Here is a 21,317-nt window from a genome sequence, read left to right on the forward strand (position 1 = left end):
GGCGTGTCGTGCTGCTGACTACGGCGGCCCCACGTGGACAGACAGCCTTAAAAGCGCAACCGAGCGGTTGACAGCTCGGATACGGGATTTCTATTGGTCGGCAAATTGATCAGATTATTCAAATTTGGGTTTGAAGTTTAATGCCACGACTAAATATATTGTGTTAAGAGGTGGCAGGAAATCATTATCATGTATTTATAACACTGTATCTATGTTGGAGAACAGCCTGGGATGATCATTTAGCAACTCAACGTGAACTAAATGACAATTTCTCGCGACACTTTAGGATTCTTTGCCTAAATTAATAAGTCATTCCAATTTTTGGTCTGCTTTTACTTTTTGGGAATAATTTACTTCAATTTAATTCAATGTTAATTTATGCATTGAAACTACATTTATATTTAGAGGTAGCCCTTCACAGATTCAGATGTTACAAATTAAAGTGTCATACCCGCAAAAGAAAGTACAAAAAGCCAAATAAAACTAGAATACTATACATTATATGTAGCATCTACAACAATAAGCACAAAAATAAAAGTATAGACTACAGGTAGGCTATATACAGACATAACTTTCTGTGTATGATGAGTTCTTAATGGATGATTATTACCAAGCAAAGTGTAAAGCAGTTGTCTCATTTTCGACCGGCTACATTCAAATGCTGTTTACACTGTGAAATGCATCAATAATTGTAATCATATAGTAGGTACACGAACACGATACTCAGAGAGGGGCCATTCAGCATATATCTTATTGATGTACAATGTTAGGAGCTTATGTTAACTAAAAAGTGTGTGTGTGTGTGTGTGTTATCTAACAACAATCCTTTTAATTTAGTAATACACATACATAGTTTTGGCTACTTTGGAAGTGCTTTTCCCACTTGTCACTTGAATCGGACAATATTCTGACGGCCTGGACGTCAGATTTGCGTTGTGAGTTGTAATGTTAACACTAGACAGAATGGATGAGCCCAGTGAGCCATGTAGTACACTACCTATCAAATTAGCCTATACCTCAGAAAGTCCAGCATTATATGTCCATGAACCCAGTGCATGATACACATACTAATTATAAAATATGCCAAACGATAATTGCTGGAGACGATTATCGACTCACATCATCCACTCCAGCTGTGCGTAAAAGCCCCTGTGCAGAAAGGGAGCTCTGTGACCCAGTGGTGCATCATCAGGGAAGGCGCGCTGCTGTTCTCTCTTTCAGCATCTAAAATAATCCAGTAGAAAGGTGTAGACATACCTGCACACAAATATTTATTAATAACTGTAATCCAGGCGAAAAGCATTCATCTTTTGATTTTTACGCAGACACATTTAAGGGGGATTACGCACGGTGTACAATGATGGAGCTCGTTAAACTTGTTCCAATAGTTGTGCTGCTTCTGACAACTGTTCTCTCTCAAGAAATGGATGTTGACAACTGGAGAGAAGACATCGAAGAGGTGAGACTTATTAAACGTATTTGTGAATGTATTAGAATAAGAAAAAAAAACTATATCATCTACCGTTTCCCAAAATATTTTGGGATGGAAAAGTCTTTACTCACTGAAACACAAAATAACTTGAGATAGTAGGTAAGTAAGAGGATTTCTTTGACTCAATTGCAGCTGGAATTATACAGAAATGAGAGCTAATCTAACAAGAAGTAATCTCTGTTTTTACATTATTTCTGTCTAACAAGGACACATGGCCAAACTCTGATGTAATTCAAGATATGTTTGTGAGAATGACCAGAAAACCAGGACCACGTCAATATCTCAGACTAATGGGGAAGAAAGACTCCGGTAAGGAAATTAGCACAAATGTATACTGCTTTATGTTAAAGACTGCTGCGTTCAGGTCTGATTCTATTTCTTTTCTCCAAACAGCAAAAACGCAGACAGCACGTAAACGCAAGTATTATCCTTTGCCTCTGCTTTCTTCTAAATCAATTCTGGACATTAAAAAAAAAAAAGTGACACTGCAGATTTTTAACAGATGTTTTAATTCCCAGGGCATAGATTTCACACCTTTGTGGGTCTGATGGGTAAAAGGAGCTTTGAGGATCAGGGTGTGATACTTCCAACAGTGACACTGAATATACTGAAGGGCAATTTGGGTGAAAATCTGCGTGGTAACCGCTGACGTCATCCCTGTAGGAGCCCAGTGAGGTGCACAGAAGATTGAGGATCTGCGATTATTTTCTTACTTTGTTTAATTTCAGACTGACATGTTTTTCTTGTATTTGGTCTGTCATTGTTTCATTAAAATGTCACATTTAACAGCAGTGTTCAACACAGTTGTCAATGCTGAGAACCTTATAGGCAAACAGCGCCATCTAGTGTTCAAATAAAATGGACAACAGTCTGAAAATGTTGAATGTGTGACTAAAATAAAGTTAACAGTAATATTTAAAGAAGTTTCATGTTAAAAAAAAAAAAAAAAAATATCATCACCTAACCAAAAATTTTCCACAACAGAACAGTTTTCATAATAAACCCATCTCACTCCTCAATATCATCACAGGTTTATTAAGTGACTTTGTACAATACAAATGAAAAATGAAAAATACAGAGATGGAGTACATAGCCAAAGCAAAATGCGGTGTTGACTCTTTATTTCCCACAGACCGTTCCCGCAGAGCGATTGAAATATTGTTTTTCCTTAAAGCGTCCATGGATCACTGTTACATGTGGAAGTGTGTTACAGTGGACGCTGCTCTCAAGTCTCTGAGGATGTTCTAAACATACAAAAGAAGTTATCACTTCAGCTGGCTCGGTATATATAAAAAAATAAACTAAAGTGAAATATAACACTTATGACGTTATAAATGGTGGTCCATGGCTAGTTGAAATAGCTAAACACAGAAGAAAAAGAAAGCGTTACATTTCAGAAAAAAAAAGCTTTAGCCATTTTTTTTTTTCTTTTTTTAAATCTATAAAAAGGCCCAAGGTGCATTTTATTGTTTTTCTTGGTTTCATTTCTGTCACACTGATGGAAGGAGGGGGTTAAAGGTTTACACTCAAAACAAAAAAGGATTAGTTAATGCCTTGTCCTCTTCTTACTTTAATACACAAAAGAAGATCAGGTTAATGTTCATATTCAGTTACATTTTTCCTGTAAACAAATTCAATTCACCAGAACTTGATTGTACAACAGTCGGACATGATTCATGGGTAGTTTTATTTTGTCTGTGCTCTCCATAAAACTGTACACATCAGTCATTTAAAAAGCAACCTTGGGGTGAAATAAAAGAGCAGCAGGGGGGGGGACGACAGTATTCAGTTATAACAACAATAATAATAATAATAATAATAATAATAACATCAATAATAACAATTAAAATAATATGGGTTTGGCCTTTTCTGAAATGGAGTTATGTTTTTATAAACTGATGTTGAGTCCCGACTGAGGCAGCGAGGGGGCTCTGTGGTGGCGGTTCTGACCGTATGTTCAGACCCCCCCACCTCATTACATACCCATAATACCCCCAGTACCCCCTCTAGTGGCTGGGAGCAGACAGAGCAGGGACAGGAGACGAGGAGGGGTGGGAGGAAGGGAGAAGAAGGAGAGAGGGGGGGGGGGGATGTCAGTGCCACACACTGGTGTCCTGACCGGCAACGTTGGCAAACATAATAACAACTCGAGTCTGGGTGGTCCTGCCGACTGTCTTTTAAAAGATCTTGCCTTTCTTTTTGTTTTTCTCCAGAGTCCTGCAGGAGAGGAGACACACACATGCAGGATAATCAGTATAAATATACTTCAAACTACACTTCGGCTCTTTTAATTTGAGATCTACTTGTAGCAAATGCATACATCACTTTGTGAGATATGTCTATAGGAAAGAAGATATTAAAAAGCCTGATGCACGTATATGCCGTACACTTAAGTATAACTTGTCTATAGAAGTGGTTTCCCATGTTTTTGGCTTTGGGCAATGTGTACGTGTGATTAATTAACACCAGTTAATTATGTCCACGGGTTTTGACCAGGTTGATTTAAGATTTATTTTCTTCCCGTGGGAGATTTCTGAATTTGTGCTTTTGTCTATGGTGCGTGAGCTCAGGGGGAAACCCTCGAATCAAAATCTTACATGTGTTCAAACTACACCCATACAGTCGTCACGAGGCAGATCAGCTGAGTTTACGAGAGTTATAACCAAGGGTGTTTTTTTTTTTTCCTCGTAAATTTGAACATTGACTGTTCTTGATACAGGAACGGCCTTTAAGCATGCTCATCTCATCTCATTCACACTTTACTTTAAGAGCCACATGTCCAGAGTCGCTGGATTTTGTTTCCCCTACAGCATAGACAAAAAATGCGTCATTACATTTTAGCAGGGGACTGACAGCGACATAACCAATCACACTATGACAGACGCTCCACTTAGCACCAACTGCAACGTTTCATTTTAAATGAATGTAGCCTACTGGCAGCCTAGCACACGTGGGTGCTCAGTATTTTCGGCGCCTATGGCTGAATGTATCACAGTGCAAAGTGCCGTTTCAATAGACAGTTTTTCAGACCTCCGGAATAGCAGGGTGGAGTTCCTGCACTAAGGGAACTGCCAATTGTCCATTTTTGATGCAGAACAAATCCAATATATAATAAAAAATAATAGTCAATTTACACATTCCATTCTCTTTGTTTTAAACACTGTACTCTTGCTGCCCTTTCATTTTTAAACAGATATGTTTTACACAATTTCATTGTAAATTTCTGTTTATATATTAATGAGTCTTGACTTTTGCATTACTTGTTTTTTTTTCCTCTTACTTTGTTTGTTGTGACCGTTGTGCACCAAAATACCAAAGCAAATTCCTCCTATGTAAAAACCTACTTGGCAATAAACGCGTTTCTTCGGATGGCCACAAGGGGGCACCAATCCATTACGGCTCACTATGAAGGTGTCAGTCCCACACATGGTTTGTTAAAGTTGACAGAAGAACCATGAAAAGTGTGACAGTGAGTGTCAGTTGTACCTGGAGGCCTCCATTTTCTGCTGCTCCAGGCGCTGCTGGGACTCCCAGTTTGCCCTCTCCTCCTCGAACACACGCCTCTTCTCCTCCAGCTCCTTGTGCTGAGCCTCCAGGTTCTTCTTCATCTGCTCATGACGCCGCTGAAGCTACACAGAGACAGACAGGACAGGAGGAGGACGTCACCACTTTGTATTTTAAAGCACTGTCCCGCATGCAGTCAAAAAACAAAAAAAAACTGAACACAGACCGCAAAACACGTGAACTTTTCACACAATACAAAACCCTCTTCGGTTATAGAAGAAGAATACTTTGATAATATCCAAGGGGAAATTTGCACACTCGGTTGTTATTACACATTATACTCAATGCAAAGAGCAGCTTTTAAACAGATAATACTATAACAGTGTCAAAAAGAAACCAAAGAGCCTCGTTGTGTTGTAATATTTAACCAAACAACTAATTTAAGTTGAACAAAACCGGAAAGAGAAATGTACAGCTGATTTAACAAAGACAAAAATGGGAAAATGCACAGAGAAATAACACTTTAAGTCATGATGATATTCATGAGAAGGTCAACTTAATGGTTCATTTATTAGTTAGTTTGAAGGTTTAGCTCCTTCAATGTTTCATTTCATCGGCAGGGTCAGATTTGGTCAGATGTGCAATGGTTTTTCTTTGCACAGAAACCAAACGTTATCGTGGCCGGGTTAGCTCAGTTGGTAGCGCAGGCGCACATATATAGAGGTTTACTCCTCGGCGCAGCGGCCGTGGGTTCGACTCCGACCTGCGCCCCTTTGCTGCATGTCATTCCCCCTCTCTCTCCCCTTTCATGTCTTCATCTGTCCTATGAAAATAAAGGCCTAAAATGGCCAAAAGAATAATCTTTAAAAAAAACGTTATCGGTACTATCTATATATACTATCTATAATTGGTCTGTGAATCAATCAAATCTGCACTGCTTTTACACTCTTCATGTAGCATTGTTACATAACAGTGGAAGTCCTGACTGGACAGGAGTCAGCCAGCATGATGTAAACGTATGTGTAGTAGCAATGTTCCACAACCCTAATGTATATGTTCTAGGGATCGATCGATACCGTTTTTTCAAGGACAATACCGATACCGATCATTAGTAGTTAGTGAAACCGATAGGCATTTACAGCGAAAATGAAAATCTTTAAGTCAAAATTAAGATTTTGGAATGTTACAAAATCCAACACAAAAAAAGCGTTTAAATTACTTAAGCAATTATTTAATAAATTAGAAACGTTCAACATAATACACAGTAAAAGATAGTGCTGTGGGCGGGACATTAAGTCAGACTCAGTGGTGAGTGAAACCGAAGCAGAGGGACAGACAGAGCTGTAGCCGAGCCAGAGCAGTGCACTTTTTAATTCATTAACTTGATCGGTTTTCAGGCAAATAAAACGCTGATACAGATAATCTGCAAACTGCCAAAAAACGGCCCGATTATCGGCCCTAATATATTCCTATTTTCCTGATTCAAATATATGTTTTGTAATCAATAAGCTGAAGTGTAGGGCTGCACGATATGAGGAAAATGTGTGATATATGATGACACTGTTGAAGATCGCGATAACATTACTTGAAATAAATAGATATTAAAGTGCACTCAGTTCTGCATTTCTTCTACTTTCAGTATTCTGCTAAAATACAACAAATTACTTTAATTGAATTACTTTAAAACAAATCAAAAGGAAATCATTTCCAACATGTATTAACTGAACAAATTGAACATTGAAATGAGTATAAAAGACATGAAAGGATAACAGTTACAATCTGAGTGTCTTTCACGATATGTTGCAGCCTTTCGCGAGGTGTATATTGCGAGAACGATAAAAGAAACGATATATTGTGCAGCCCTACTGAAGTGCATTTCTTTCTTTTTTTGGGTTGCAATAATCTACACAGAAATAAAAAAAAAAATATGTCAGTGATTCCATCAAAAACAGAACATCCACTTACACAAATCAGTTTCATAAGAGCTCAGTCGCACTTCTAACTGCTGAAACACGTCAGCACAAGAGGAAGGAAGCAGCTCAGACAGAGATGAGTAACCTCATAAGGACATAAACTGCAGTATTTATTGAACCGTGTGTGTGTGTAAGTGTGTGTGTGTTACCTCTGCTTCAGAGTCTTTGAGCTTCTGCACTTTTTCCTTGACTTTCATCTCAAACACCTGCTCCATCTCCATCTCCATCTTCTTCATCTTAGTCACATGCTCTCGCCTTTCCTCCTCCATCTGGGCCAGGGGACTCCTGCACGAGGAGAGATGGAGCGCACACACCAACACACACACACACACACACACACACACACACACACATTTTAGAGCAGCACTACAGAGCATCACAGGCCTCGCCATACTCATCAGTTAGCTTATACATTGTGAACAGTAATGTCACCCGTTATTAGCGTTGTCACAATTAGAATTTCAGTCTAACAGTATGACTGTTCAAAACTGAATTGCATTAACTTAATTTAGTGTTAACAAACTCAAGTCTTGGACTCAATTTGTTCTGCAAACAGAAGTCTTATTTTAGCATTTCCTCACCTCTTGAATGCGTTTGCATGCAGATTAGAAAACTGATAAAGGTGATAAAGAGAAAAGGAGCATGAGGAGCATGTTTTACTTTCACCTGCTTCCACTCAACAGCTGAAAGTAAAATATGCGGCATTTTCTCTTCAAGAGCTGACAGACGGACGGACAACAAACCGACTGAAATCTGGGCAGAAGATTGTTATATTTCTATACAAATCCCAGATTATATCGTGACAGCATTAGCCCTCATTTCTCAAAAATAATACAGCATATCGGGTTGCAGGAGGGAAACGGAGCGAGAGGTAAAGGTTTTAGGAAAGACGGTGATCCAACAAGGCTGTGACGGGAACAGGAACCAACCACGAGGCATTTCTGGGAGGCAGAAGGACCCAAAAGGTAATGCAAGGAACCTGTGAACACTGACTGTTAGTGCAGGTGGTGGGTTGAATGTTAGTAAAGCTCATCAGGATGTTTGATTGCAGTGTTAGTGTACAGAGACCCGTCATGAAGTATGAGGAGAGGTTATGGATGTCAGTTACATCAATCCACCACGAGTAAAAGGCTCGTCAAGATGAGTGCTCCTTTAAGTAATGACATTCAGTTAATGTTGTGCATCTCATATCACTCTTAACCCCTCCATACAGCTCATGTGCAGGTCTGTGTTATTACTCCAAGCAGGGCTAACAGCAGCAGCAGCAGCTGGAAGTAGCGATGAATACACCAGTGGAAAGAATAAAAGGCTTTGTTGTTGGGGGGGGGGGGAATTAAGGCATCACATACATAACTGTCAAACTACATTCATAAGTGTAGCAATTCACAGTTGTTCTCCCACTGTTCCTGGAAATATGTACTGACAGGGGGAAGGGGGGGGGAGGGGCAGCAGACCTAAGTCAACAGGGAGGAAAGAAAACACCCAAATGCAGCCAACGGAGGAGAGTAGATAAAGAGTACAGACATACACAAGGGTTTCAAAAATAAGTGAAAAAAATGACCACTTACATTCCTTCAACTGTGTCAAGTCTAAAAAACAAAAAACACATACAACCAAAACACACACAAAACACACACGCACACACACAAACACACACACACACACAGCATGCAATAATGAGGTCATGCACTAAAATGAAACTGCAGTCTCTTAGACGTGTTCTGTGATTTCAGCTACTTTTTCACTGCAAATGTGGAGGAAGAAAAAGCTTGGAAAAAATAATGTGGGCCATGTGAGCTAGGTGTCAAATACATTAGCAGAGTTGGTCAAATGTTGAGCTGTGTGTTAGCATCAGTGCCTCTGTTCAGCTGTAGAGCTAGAATTTTTGCTTAGTGAGTTAGCCATTTGCTTGTGTCTACATGAATGAGAAAGCAGCGTGGTGCTTTGAATGAGAACTTGTGAAAATCAGTGGCATGGTTTTATGCAAAGTAGTGCAGTGAGAGGCTACGACAAAAAGCACAATCATCGAGTGTTTGTCAAACATCACAAACGGAGAACGAATCGGCGATGAATGAACTCCCCTAAGTTAGAGACTTTTCCGGTTAGCAGAAACCTAAATAAATTTGGATAGGAGTAAATAATGAGACAACAACTCAGCCATCTGCAATCACTTTTTAAAGGCCCAAGCTTTATCGGGGTTTCTGCAGGTGCAGAAAGTTAAATTTAATATTTTTGGGGCTTTTTTATTACCACATAGAACGCAATTTAATATCCGTTTATCGATCACACAGGCCAAAGCATGAAATGACCTATAATTATTATATATACTTTTTCAGTATTTCCCAGTAGTATATAACAATAATTCCCAATTATTTAAGTTAAATTAATGTGACCTGGACCTGAATTAGGAGCATAAAGTGGATGGATTCATTATTTTTAAGTTAATTTAAGTTTTTGCTAAAACTGACACTTGCCAATAATTACACAATGAGCTTCCTAGCTACTGTAGCCAGCAGTTGTGGCAGTCTTTGGTACAGGTCTGATGGTGCTGACTGGAACACCCCCAAAAAATGGATTTAACGACCTTCTGCTTGAACAATCCACTGCCAAAACAATAGCACTTTTAGTTCAAGTGTGCAATGCCTCCCAACAGCCAACAATCAGTAACTTCCATTACTGACTATGGTAGGCACGAGAAAATATTTTGAAAAAGTCTTTTGTAAATTAAATGTGAGGCTTTTTAGAGGAAACTGAATTCCATGATTTATAGGACCTGCAGAAACCCTGTTTACCAAATGTATCCCACATCGTTTAACACGTGCAACTGTGAAACATTAGGCCAATTTAAAGCCAACAAAACTTACTATATCAAACGTACTACATGGAATGAAAGGCTAGTCCCAAACACATCCTGCAACTGTTTAAATACATTCTATTCAGCAATGAAGAAGTGACATCTAAAATGCTGTACAATGACTATTCGGATGCAGATGTTTGATGACCACTGGACCCGTCAACACTCCTGTTAAGAGAAAACCTGCCCTCTATATACAGCTACTATTTAGCAGCATTTATTTGGTGTTACACTAATCTGCCAAACTTTAATAGGCTTGTAAACTGTCTAAATTAACTGAAGACTGAGTCATGTAACTGAGTCAATTCAGAGTTCCTGTTCTATTCTACACACTCTTAAGTTGCAGGTAAAAATAAAAAAACAATAAGGCAGGCAGATGTTGGATAAGATTATTTAAGAAGTGAACCTATCCTGCCTGCCTAGCGTACTTTGTCCAGGACTTACTTTGTGCACAGTTGACCTTTAACCCGGTTGTTGTCCACTCCGTTGTAGGTGACAGCAGCCAGCTTCCTGCTGCGGTAGTTTTCATAGTGGACGTTGTTTGTCACGTCCTTCAGGTCCTGCATGTGAGTTCTGGGCAGGGACGACAAATCATTTTATCTCTGGATAACTTTTCAACTGCTCTTTCCAGCTACAACACTATCCAAGTTAAACAATAACGGATATTCATTTATCCTTTTGTACAAAAAAAAACAAAAAAAAAACACTTATATTATCAGAAACCACTTTAACAGTCTTTACGGAGCCTCTGCTTATTAACTGCCTAGTTGACTGAAGCGTTTTAGAACTAGAAACCATGCAGGTTCCTTATCCCCTTTGGTTTTTTTCAGTACCTGATGAGCATATCCCTGAGGATGGTGAAGTCGCAGTGGTCACTGTTTTCAACTAGAAGGGAAGAACGAGAAGTCAGTGAATATGTGAACTGTTTGTACCTAGCCATGCAGGGCAACATTGGGAACATGACTAATGTTCAGTTCCCGTTTTCAGAAATGCTGTCCTGCCATGATGCTTAGATATTTACACAAGAACTTTTCTTACATGTTTGATATTTACACAACATTCTTATCCCTATTGTATATTTCATGTGACACATTTTACGCCAACATTTATTTGGATGAATCACTTATTTCCAAATTAATTTGTTTCCCACTGTGGTAATATTTAAGTAACTAAACAGTCATACCTTCTGCCACCCCCCAGGGGTATTGTCTCCCTCTGACCCTCTTGCTGTTCACCTCGATGATGGTGTTGCTTCCCACTACAGCCAGCGGCAACTTGTCCTGGCAAAGCAACAGTACGTGGCGTTATTAATACATATAAGTGTTTGAGTGTCTGGATGTGTAGCAAATTAGTACACTTGTGTAACAGGACGTGTTAGGTGACATAAAATACCTTTATCTTCTTCACCAGCCTGTTCTCTTCTTCGTCATCCGTCTCAGGGAACTCGTAGATCTTGATTTTGTGCTCTTGGATTTCCCGCATGATCTAGCAGGAAAAGAGAAGATCTTTTAGCAACTTCTGGCAGAGCTAATGGGAAATGGCTGAAGAAAACGGGCCCAACCTTCGCCTAATGTTGAGCCAGGAAAAACGGTTTCATTTCAGTAGAGAGAAATCAAATGGTTTCAGTTAGTTACACGAAATGATAATGTGAATTTGTACGACATTCTGCCTTGACACACTCAAAACGGCACATTTTTTGTGGTCACACGCTCTCCAAACTCCATTGAGAAATGTTGATTGAGTTTCAGCCTAGCTTGATGATGAAGATACTTTTTTATTTTTTTTATTTTTTATTTTTTTTAGTTGTGTTCATAATTTAAATCAATTCAAAACTCAACTTTGAGTTAGTATGACTGGTTAAAAGATGTTGACGTCTACCAACTATGCGTGTAATAAAAGTACAACACATCACACATAAAGAACTTCTTACAGGAACTACTTTCTTTGTGTGTTTATATGCATGTTTAAGTTACAGAAAACCTTTAACACAGTGCAGCACTTTGTGGTACAAACAGCTGTCACACCAAAGAGGATCTACTTTATTTGGAGTTGCTTCGCAATGCACATTTTTCCACCATCATACCGATGACCAAAGTTTAAAACAGAATGCTCTCGGATACCTTTTCTGCAGTAGTAAGCAGCTGTGGAAACCACTGACCTGTTTCTTGAACTGTTGGCATTCCTCGGGGGTGAGGGTGTCTGCTTTGGCGATCAGCGGGATGACATTGACTTTCTCATGCAACCGCTTCATGAACTCAATGTCCAAGGGTTTCAGTCTGCATGGAGATAAAGAGACAGCTTTACATGTTGTTTAACTGGATACGGCAAGAAGTGTTAAATCATTTTTAAATCACTCTGTACCTTGACCTTATTATTGATATCTTACATTTTCCAGCCTGTCTAGCAAACCTAAGAACAAAATAATCAAACTGTGGTGGAGTTTACTCCATCGTCATTATAGGGGTAAATGGGATATTTTGGGAATGACTGGCTTCATATTTCCATTTGATCATGTTTTTTTTTGACAACACAAAGATGAGTGGAGCTATACCAAATATAGAAAAGTATCCGTTTCGCACGACTGATCTGTTGTAATGTCTAAGAAAATGACCCGTGTAGTCGTGAGAAAGCGTCGCTATTTTTGGCTGTTTTTTTAAACTGAATAAATCGTATTTGACATTAATGAATTATTGCTTTGCCTTTGCATTTTGTTAGAAAATAAAATGTTATCTTTATTTGATTCCTGAGGGCACAGTGGAAATATCCCTCGGAGTCTAAATCTGCCCTGAAGCACCATCTGATGCGGTTAGTTTTGTGAGTGGGATGTCTGTCAGGTCGCAATACACAGCACCGGTGCTGCACTGACACTCTTAAGAAAGCCAACAACTGTTTGTATCTCAAAGAAGAGCAACAATAAAAAACTATTTCACTGGTTCTCAATTCATCAGATTAAAAAAATGTACCGCAGATAGCATCATTAACAGGTGACACAAGTGATGCCTTTGCATTCACGGTGGGCATGTTAAACCTTTATAATAAAGCAAACAACAAATGACAGCTGGTCTATGGAGCAGTCACAGAGTACACATCAGCATGCCCTTTGTGGTAGTACACATTAAAAAAAAACATAACAATACACAGAAATAGGAGCAGACTGACTCAAACAGTTCATTGCTAAATGCTGGCTGACATCAATATTTTATAGCTGTTTTGTATCAGCAATATCTAAGTCAATAGAACACACTAAATTATGTATGAATTGCAATATAAACCAGCCCTGAAGGTCTGGAGCTTTTGAGGTCTGCTTTGAGCCTACACAAACTGACAGGAAGAATGTGCTTCCTTCAAGCTACAATGCAGAAAACCCCAAAACAGCAACGTCAGTGTGATTCAGCACCCATCAGGCTACGCAAAACACGTCCCGGTCCAATGTCTTTCCTGAGAATAAACAAACATCAACTCCAAAACAAGCACATTTCCCAAATTGTCTTATACAAATAGGATGACATATTTTGTGAGAGAACGAGCAATGTACAGTATACGTAAAATACCAACAAACAAATAGAAACAAGACAGTATTTCATAATATTCGGTCTGCAACGAACAATTATTATCAATTAATTTGTCAATTGTGTTTCTTGATCATTTGTCTGGTCTACAAAATGCCAGAAAATAGTGACAAATGTCTATCACAAGATTCCAGAAACCTAAGGTGACATCTTCAAATTGTCCCAACAGTCCAGAACGCAACAATATTTACTTTATAATGATATAAAACAGAGAAAATGAAAAAATCTGTACAAATGATAAGATGGAACTGGACAATGTACAGCATTTTTGCTTGAAAAATAACTAATTGTTTCAGCTCTACATACTGATACAATGTCAGAAAACTCAGCCATGTTTCTTCCTTAATGAGTCCTCGAACCTTAAGAGAAAACCAGTCACCAGAGTTGGGCTGAGAGTTCAATGTTCAGATTGTCTCTCAGTGTTGGGGGTCATTGTGCTGCTGTGTGAGAGCAGTCAGCTGCTGTTATGAGGGGAAGCTCTATGTGTGTGCGTGAGGACATACGCTGTCCATCCTCAAGGCAAAAGCACTGCTTGTGTGGGTACAGAGGACAGGCTTGTACAAACAATATCTCAAAGAGGACAGACAGACAGACAGAGGAAGGAGGAAAACAAACACAAGGAGAGGGTAGTACATAGGCTTCTTCGTTGTTTACAGTAAGTCACGGTCAACAGCTTTAAGGACATGTGAGCACACGGTGGATATTTGCATATACACAAATATGCAGGCTCCACACAGCAGACGCAAACACAACACTATTCTGCCCTTCAACGGCAAACAGCATACGCTCATTTTGTATATGTATGTATGTTTGTATATGTATGTATATATATATATATATATATATATATATATATATATATATATATATATATATATATAAGCTAAGCGCCTTAGCTAGGGGCAGCCTTTCATATTGGCATACATTTAAACCCATACATGCGTTTGAATGCGTTATCGACCAAATGCTATCAGCTGTTTGTTTTTTTTCAGGGCAGGAAATAACCTCTGAAGTTTCTCAATTTCACTACTCCCACACTTCAACTGAATTGTGCATTAGACAATTCACGTACACTTCTTAAAAGAAAGACAAGATGAGCACATCTGGGTGGTCAACTAACTACAGACAATCTGGGGGCTTGTGAATAATAAACATTACAGTTAAATTCCACACAGTCATCTCTTTAGGAAACATTTGGCGATCAGTATCATCAGCTAGGCATTTTGCCAGCGTCCCCCCCCCCACCCCCTTTCCACAAGTTTTAACCCTTATTTTGCAAAACTGCAAGCTGCAAGCTGACGCAGTCTCACATTATCATTTACAGCAATGGCCTGCAGGAGTAGTTGTAGGAGAGACAGAGTAAGACACATTTGCTGCACACACTCAGGAGCAGCCTGGCATGACCACAGCTCGTGCTGTTGGCCACCAAGCTGTTCCAGAAGCAGTAGGGAGGTTCAGCACCTCGCTGAAAATGCCAAAGGAGGAAGAGGAAGAGCTTTATTGACTGCCCTTCCCTGGATTATTTCAGACTGTACAGGGATCTGAGCCAGCAACCCTCATTTCCAGTTACAAACCTGCTTCTCTGACCTTTGGGGCATTCTTGACCTCTCATTTCCCTCCTTACACAATTATTTACTCATTTCCTCTCACTGTTCGCCCATTCACTTCCAACGTTTTCCTTTCTCCATACCTATGTATTCCTTACTTCCAACCCCTTGTGATGAAAGAGCTTGATTCTTACTGGATGAGCCCATACTAACAACATGGGTGGCGTGGCACGGTCTGAATAAAAGCGTCCACAATAAAAAAAAATATATTAATTGACTTATGAATTTGTCTCCCAGACTCACCCATGTCCCGAGGGGGCAATGAAGTACAGACAACAGTGGATTCGGCTGTCAGGCATCTGTCGTCTGTTCACCCGGGATTCTGAGTTCAGGTAGTCTTCAAACTTGCTGTCTATGTGGTCGATGACTGGCTGCCAGCTGCATAATACAAATGACAGCTTCCGTTAAAAAACAAAAAACAAATCCCAAGTAAGACCCAGAAATACCCTTTTTGGAATATTAAAGAGTAGCTTTGACATTTTAAGGATTCTAAATAAAAGGAACATTGTCTGTGCTGAGCTGAAGTTGTGGTGATCCTTACCAGTTGCTGTTGTCGACAGCATCTCCGAACCCTGGGGTGTCAACTATTGTGAGCAGCAGCTGGACGCCGCCTTCCTTTATTAAAACTTTGGACTGCTCCACCTGGCACAGGAGGAAAAAAATGAAGGGCACATTGTGTTTACTTTTGCCACAAACTGTGCCTTTGAAACCAAACGGTCTAATTAAATAGTAAAAAACGAAAACACAATATGGAAGGAGGACTGTGAAATCATTATGACTGGAAGATAAGCAACACAGATCATATATTTCACGTAGAAAACACTTGAGCTAGCAGCATGTAGCAACATGCCGTGTCAAACTGTGCTATTAGCTAACTATGCTGAGAAGCCAGAAAAGCACACAAGCATCTGGAGATAGCAATGCTGTCAGTCAGGAGCCAGACAGATAAAGAGCAGCACTTGAGGCACTCAAAATCCAGTACAAGGTTGTGTAATTATGGAAGACTGAGATACAGGCATTCATTGCAGCAGCTGACAGCGAGGCCGACTTGTTTAAACCATCATGAGAAAATAAGGTATTACTGCATGTCTTAAAGAGTCAATCAGACCTCATTACAAAATACAAATCAATCTAAAAGTAACAGAGACTTTTCTCACCAAACCCCATAATTCTCTTCTCCTTACACTATTCAGATGATGTTATGATGATGCTAATGTAAAACTTGAGTGGTAACTATTTTTATGTTCTGTGTTGTTTATTTTGCATGACATATTGTGAGAAAGGAGTAGATACTTATTTCTTTTTTTTTTCTTAAACAGAGCAGGCTCTCTGGAACTGTAATACTGTAAATCACAATGTTTTACAAACAGTGCATTTATTGTTTGTTTTTTATGATCATATGTAATGTGTGTTAATGGTCCAGTTGCGGATGCAAAGGGGACCGATCCTTCAGATAAAAATGAGAAAGTTCTCTGCGCTTCTGCTGACCACAAAAATAGCCGGTGCAACACAGATGTCTTCTTACTTGATGGTTTTATTACTTAAGGTGCAAAACAGTGACTAACGTTTCGATGTAGAGTCTTTAGTCTAGAGCCTTTTCTGTAGTAGCCCCCAAACTCTGGAATTCCCTCCCACCCCATATCAAATCCTGTAATACAATTGCCAGTTTTAAATCAAACCTGAAGACGCATTTTTACTCTCTTGCTTTTAATTCCTTTTTTTTTTTTTTTTAAGATTCAGAGCTATGAACTGAACTGAACTTTTTGTATTTGCAAATTTTGTTCCATTGTTGTTTTATTCTGTTACATTATTTGACTTTACTTTTGCCTAACTATATTCATGGAACCTTGCACACTTGATTATGTCTCTTTAAGGCATGCTGTTTCTGCCTTCCCTGCTGTACCTGTAAAGCACTTTGGGTCAACCGTTTAAATGAGCTATACAAATAAAATGACTTGTCTTGATTTAAATGTTTACTAGCAAGCTGTTTAATGTTACTTTATTCATCTTGGAAGACATTATGGCAGGTAACTACTACTATTATTTAGGTACACATGTATTGCATTAACACAGATGTGCTATGAGACAGTACAGAATTGGTATTTGTTGGTTCTGTTTGTTCAGCCCTGGCCACATTTTCAAATAAAAACGTCAAAAGACGGTTTGGATAGCTGCCATAGCTGATGGTGTGTTGGAGAATCTTACCAGCCACAGCCACAAAGTGTAACGGCATACCAATGCCATTATCAACTCGGGTATTTGGTCTTCTAAGTGCTTAGTTATTTAAAAACAAACTGACAATTTCACCTCTACGTATCGGTTTATTTATTTTGCCCCAGCACACGCTAAGACAGCAGATGTGTTTTTAACACCCTGTGCAACATCTCAGCTCAAAAATAATATTTATTTTTCGAAATGTACCTGTACAGTCTTTTTAATTCGATGTGAAGGTCCAGGGTACTCTGTTGAATACAGATCTGTTAGGAACAGAGAGTTGATCAACGTGGATTTGCCCAACCCTGACTCACCTGGAAATAAGCAAAGGAAGGGAGATTAAAATCAGAATGTATTTTAGGAACAGTGGGACTTGTGTTCTTCATGTTGTGATTAGAAAGTTGACCAGACTGAAACGCATAGCATTACTTTGAATAAAATATTGAAAATGCATAGTACATAAACCCAACCGCCTGTACTATATCCACACAAAGAGCACTGTTGACAGCCTAAAGACAATCAAAGGCCATGTGTCTGTCCGGGAATGAGACTGACATTTGCCCAAGACATTAATCCATTTGGGTTAACAGTTAAAAGGCTAAGGAAACAACACAGACAATGGCTCTTGTTATGTGCAGCTGACTGGCTGTGTGGTCTGGGAGGCTTCTCAAGCTTGGTTGGCCATTGTGTGCCCAGTTCCCAAGTTCCCAATGAAAAGAGTCATTAGTGGAAACGACCACGAACACTGCCTGCCTTAGCAGATAACCACAAGTCAATATTTAACGAGCCAACATTTACACCAGAGCTACAGTCCAGACATAGCATTTGTTTGTTGAACATTTTATGCATGGCATGTAACTATGTGCTATGGGTATGTGCTTGTTAAATTTACTGCAATGTGAAGTGATGACAGGGCTGTGAAATGAGCTGCTCTGCAAACTGAACTGAACAGGTTGTTGGGTCATGTGTTTCGTGAGGCATGGGCAGACGTGCCAGTCACTGCTGGTTATACCAGTCCCATCTCTCTCCTTCCCTTCCTCTCTCAGACCACACTGATGACGCATTGCGTTGCACGACAGGGACATGTGGGCTCACAGCCAAGGATAGCTAAATATTGTGTGTGTGTGTTTGTGTCCATGCAAGAGGGTGATACCATAAAAACAATGGCAAACATTTAACTACCAACAAGCCCAGAGGACCTCCTTTACTTTCCTTGTTGCTAGATGCGATGCCATTTGCATCTTTTCTGAAATTATTCCCAAAATTAAGCAATTTGTTGCAAACACATTGAAGCATTCACAGGCCCCAGTGGACCACTTGGTCACGATCCAGCAGCTTTTACAGAGGACACTGCAGAGAATAGGCACAAGCAAAATCCAAGTGCCTTGTTATGCGGATGTAAGCACCAAATAATAAACTGCACACTGACATGTAACTGACATGTATCAGCAGCACTGTAAGCAAAAAGCCTGTAGAAGCGAAGTGTTGTTGAAACGCAATGGGAGATGCGCTATTCTTAGAGGCATGCTGGGTAAATTCTCTCGGCCCCACCACAGGAAATGGTTGTGACCTGAGGAAACATTTTCCCTCCAAACAGGGACTGATCAGCCGAGGAGGATCTTGGCTCAGTGTCAACCACCACATCCAGGCATTTTAAAAGAATGTCTCCATTTTTGATTGGCTGAGTGCAGCTCTAGATAAATCAATCCCAAATGTTTCCGTTCTGGGAGACAGTGTCAAGGACCTGACATCGAGATTAATTTGAACAGCAGTAATGCAATGGTCCCCTCTTCTCCGACTCAGCAATTAACACTTCAAAGCTGGGGGCATGTCCCTTGTGTATAAATATGACACACAATCTCTATTTCTCAAAAAAAAAAAAAAAACACAGTAAAGGACTTTAAAATGCCAACCACAATAAATACAATGAAATGATTTATATAAAACAAGAACAAACAGAGGGCTGAGCAGTGTGTGTTCTTACCGACAACCATTAGGGTGAACTCAAAGCCCCTTTTGACAGACTTCCTGTACACTTGGTTGGGGAGGCTTGCAAAGCCAACATATCCTTCCAGATTCTTTTGCTGCTGTAAGACAGTAAAAAAAAAATACACATATTAAATCCCAAAAATACTGGCCAGTTATTTCATTTATTTAAAGTATAGAGATAATTTCAAAACGTACCGTTTGTACTGCTGTTTTGTGAAGATCAATGTAATGCGGTCCCAATGTGCAGGGAAAGCCAGCGTTTCCAGGGTCAGAAAGCAAAGGAGAGAGCGCACAAAAACAAAAAAGCAACAGAGAATCAATCTCAGGTCATCTGACAAACTATTCTATCTCCAGAATCAGTTTCCCAAGCTGAGAAGCCTGAGGGAAAATGATTTATGATCTGGGCTACTAACAACACAGACAGTTTGGTACATATTCCACTCCACTTGCTCCTTTTAATGTCAGTAGCACCATAAAGCAAGGCCCATTCATGGTCACAGCTTTTTTTGTGTGTGTGCCTTTGGCTAGGAGAGGATTTCTGCCTTTTACTCTGGAGCATCTCCTGCCAACCAACAGCAGCCCACATATCTTCTGTGTGACACTTTGATTTCATATGCTCATTTGCCTACAAGCTGTGCACTTTAATCTCAGAAGCATCCTACCGCTTTAGTTTATGAATTTTTTTTTTTTTTTTTTTTTTTTTTTTTTAAATCGGACTTTGCAAAGAGATTAATTAGCAAACCATCCCCAAGCATATTTAATTACTACTGATGTAATAAAACGTGAGATTCACTCAGATGTGATTTTAAAAATGACAGCTGTCTTTTTTTATTTCCAGTGATAGGTCCGCTAAAGGAAGTGGTGGCAGGTGGAGAACTAAGATACCAGTTTGCTTGAGCAGATTTTAAAAGTGTTTCAGTTTAAGGGAAACACACGCTACAGTATTCTGACTTCACAGTCTGAAGCCAGTGCATTTAAAAAAAAGTCAAACATCGACTCTAAGGTACTAGATCCACTGTAATCCAGATTAGATGGCAGCAATGCCCTCCTTATGTTTTACCGTGACACATCTTCCAGCTTTGGCTTTGTTTGCCTAACAATCCAATCATGGCAGTTTAATCAAATTATTGATCACACACACACGCTAATGCAGCCCCCATCTAGGGCACACAAACGACAGAAAGTGGTCGTTCTCCCCGTTTAAAGAAGCATTTTGAATAGACACACGTCTATCTAACGTTACATTAACTGTATTTTGCATAATGTGGGACTGGTTAACGTTATTTAACGTATACAAAAGTCTAACAGCTAAATACAGAGCCACTACAGCTCTCATGCAGTAACGTTAGTTAGCATTTACGTGAGCTGTTTAATCCAACATACGACACCAAGTTAGTTAATTAACGTTAGTCTAATTGCTAGAGATTGTGGACAAGCTTTAGAAGTTAACAATTGAATGCCACTCTAACATGTGTGTTAACGTAGCTTCTTATGTTAGCTCATAAAACACACAGAAACGTTTACTTAAAGACTTTGCTAAAGCGCTAAAGGCAGGAAATGACTCTCCCGTTAGGTTATGCAGCCTGCTAGCAAAAGCCCAGGCTAACAACTAGCTGGCTAGTTAGCAACCCATCCAAGTGGAGGCGGACGACTGGGCGTTGGTTGCTCAGACAACTGCAGAAGCTAAAAAGCGGGCATGGCCACATTTTCTAAAAGCGAATCCTATCACACACAGATAATCACAGGTGTAGTTTACAACGCGGGTTTATGAGTAAATCGTTACAGAATCTGACTGCAGCACGCTCACCCATAACGTTGACGCTCCCTGCCGCCTCAAAACCGATCATTCACAAGCCGACATTCCCCTTCTCACTGCTTTTGCCTGAGCTACGCACTATGAGTCACGCAGCGCCTGACGTGCTCAACGAACCTACGCCGAAAGGCTGACGTAAATTGTACGTGAATTACAAAGGGAGGAACATTCCATTCTCGCGATAATATGTAATTCCTTTGAGTCTTGATGTGTTCTCGCGATAACGGGCAAAAAGAAGATTTTTTTTTTAATGTGGAACATCATTTTTTTTTACATGCTAAACGATTTAAAACTCATATTCT

General features: G+C 39.6%; 2 protein-coding genes across 3 annotated transcripts; one reads left to right on the forward strand and one right to left on the reverse strand.

Annotated features, from left to right (window-relative positions):
• The first annotated feature begins 18 nt into the window (after window positions 1–18).
• LOC144519208 (protachykinin) lies at window positions 19–2,930 on the forward strand. The gene is made up of 4 exons (XM_078252192.1): window positions 19–1,459; window positions 1,699–1,801; window positions 1,886–1,909; window positions 2,011–2,930. The coding sequence occupies exons 1-4, from the start codon at window positions 1,358–1,360 to the stop codon at window positions 2,139–2,141; spliced, it is 360 nt and encodes a 119-aa protein (XP_078108318.1). The 5' UTR covers window positions 19–1,357; the 3' UTR covers window positions 2,142–2,930.
• Window positions 2,512–21,095, reverse strand: septin7b (septin 7b). 2 transcript variants are annotated; one of them, XM_078252190.1, is made up of 15 exons: window positions 21,010–21,095; window positions 19,398–19,408; window positions 19,198–19,300; window positions 17,421–17,527; window positions 15,541–15,641; window positions 15,243–15,377; window positions 11,982–12,099; window positions 11,216–11,308; window positions 11,007–11,103; window positions 10,657–10,708; window positions 10,268–10,396; window positions 8,538–8,558; window positions 7,119–7,254; window positions 4,979–5,121; window positions 2,512–3,709 (listed from the first exon to the last, which is right to left on the reverse strand). In XM_078252190.1, exons 1-15 carry the CDS (start codon window positions 21,047–21,049, stop codon window positions 3,670–3,672), a joined length of 1,326 nt encoding a protein of 441 aa, XP_078108316.1. In that variant the 5' UTR covers window positions 21,050–21,095; the 3' UTR covers window positions 2,512–3,669. The 2 variants fall into 2 exon arrangements, with proteins under 2 accessions (XP_078108316.1, XP_078108317.1); XM_078252191.1 differs by lacking the exon at window positions 8,538–8,558.
• Between the last annotated feature and the right edge of the window lie 222 nt (window positions 21,096–21,317).

This window comes from Sander vitreus, chromosome 6 (assembly GCF_031162955.1).
Source record: "Sander vitreus isolate 19-12246 chromosome 6, sanVit1, whole genome shotgun sequence".
NCBI classification, from domain to species: Eukaryota; Metazoa; Chordata; class Actinopteri; order Perciformes; family Percidae; genus Sander; species Sander vitreus.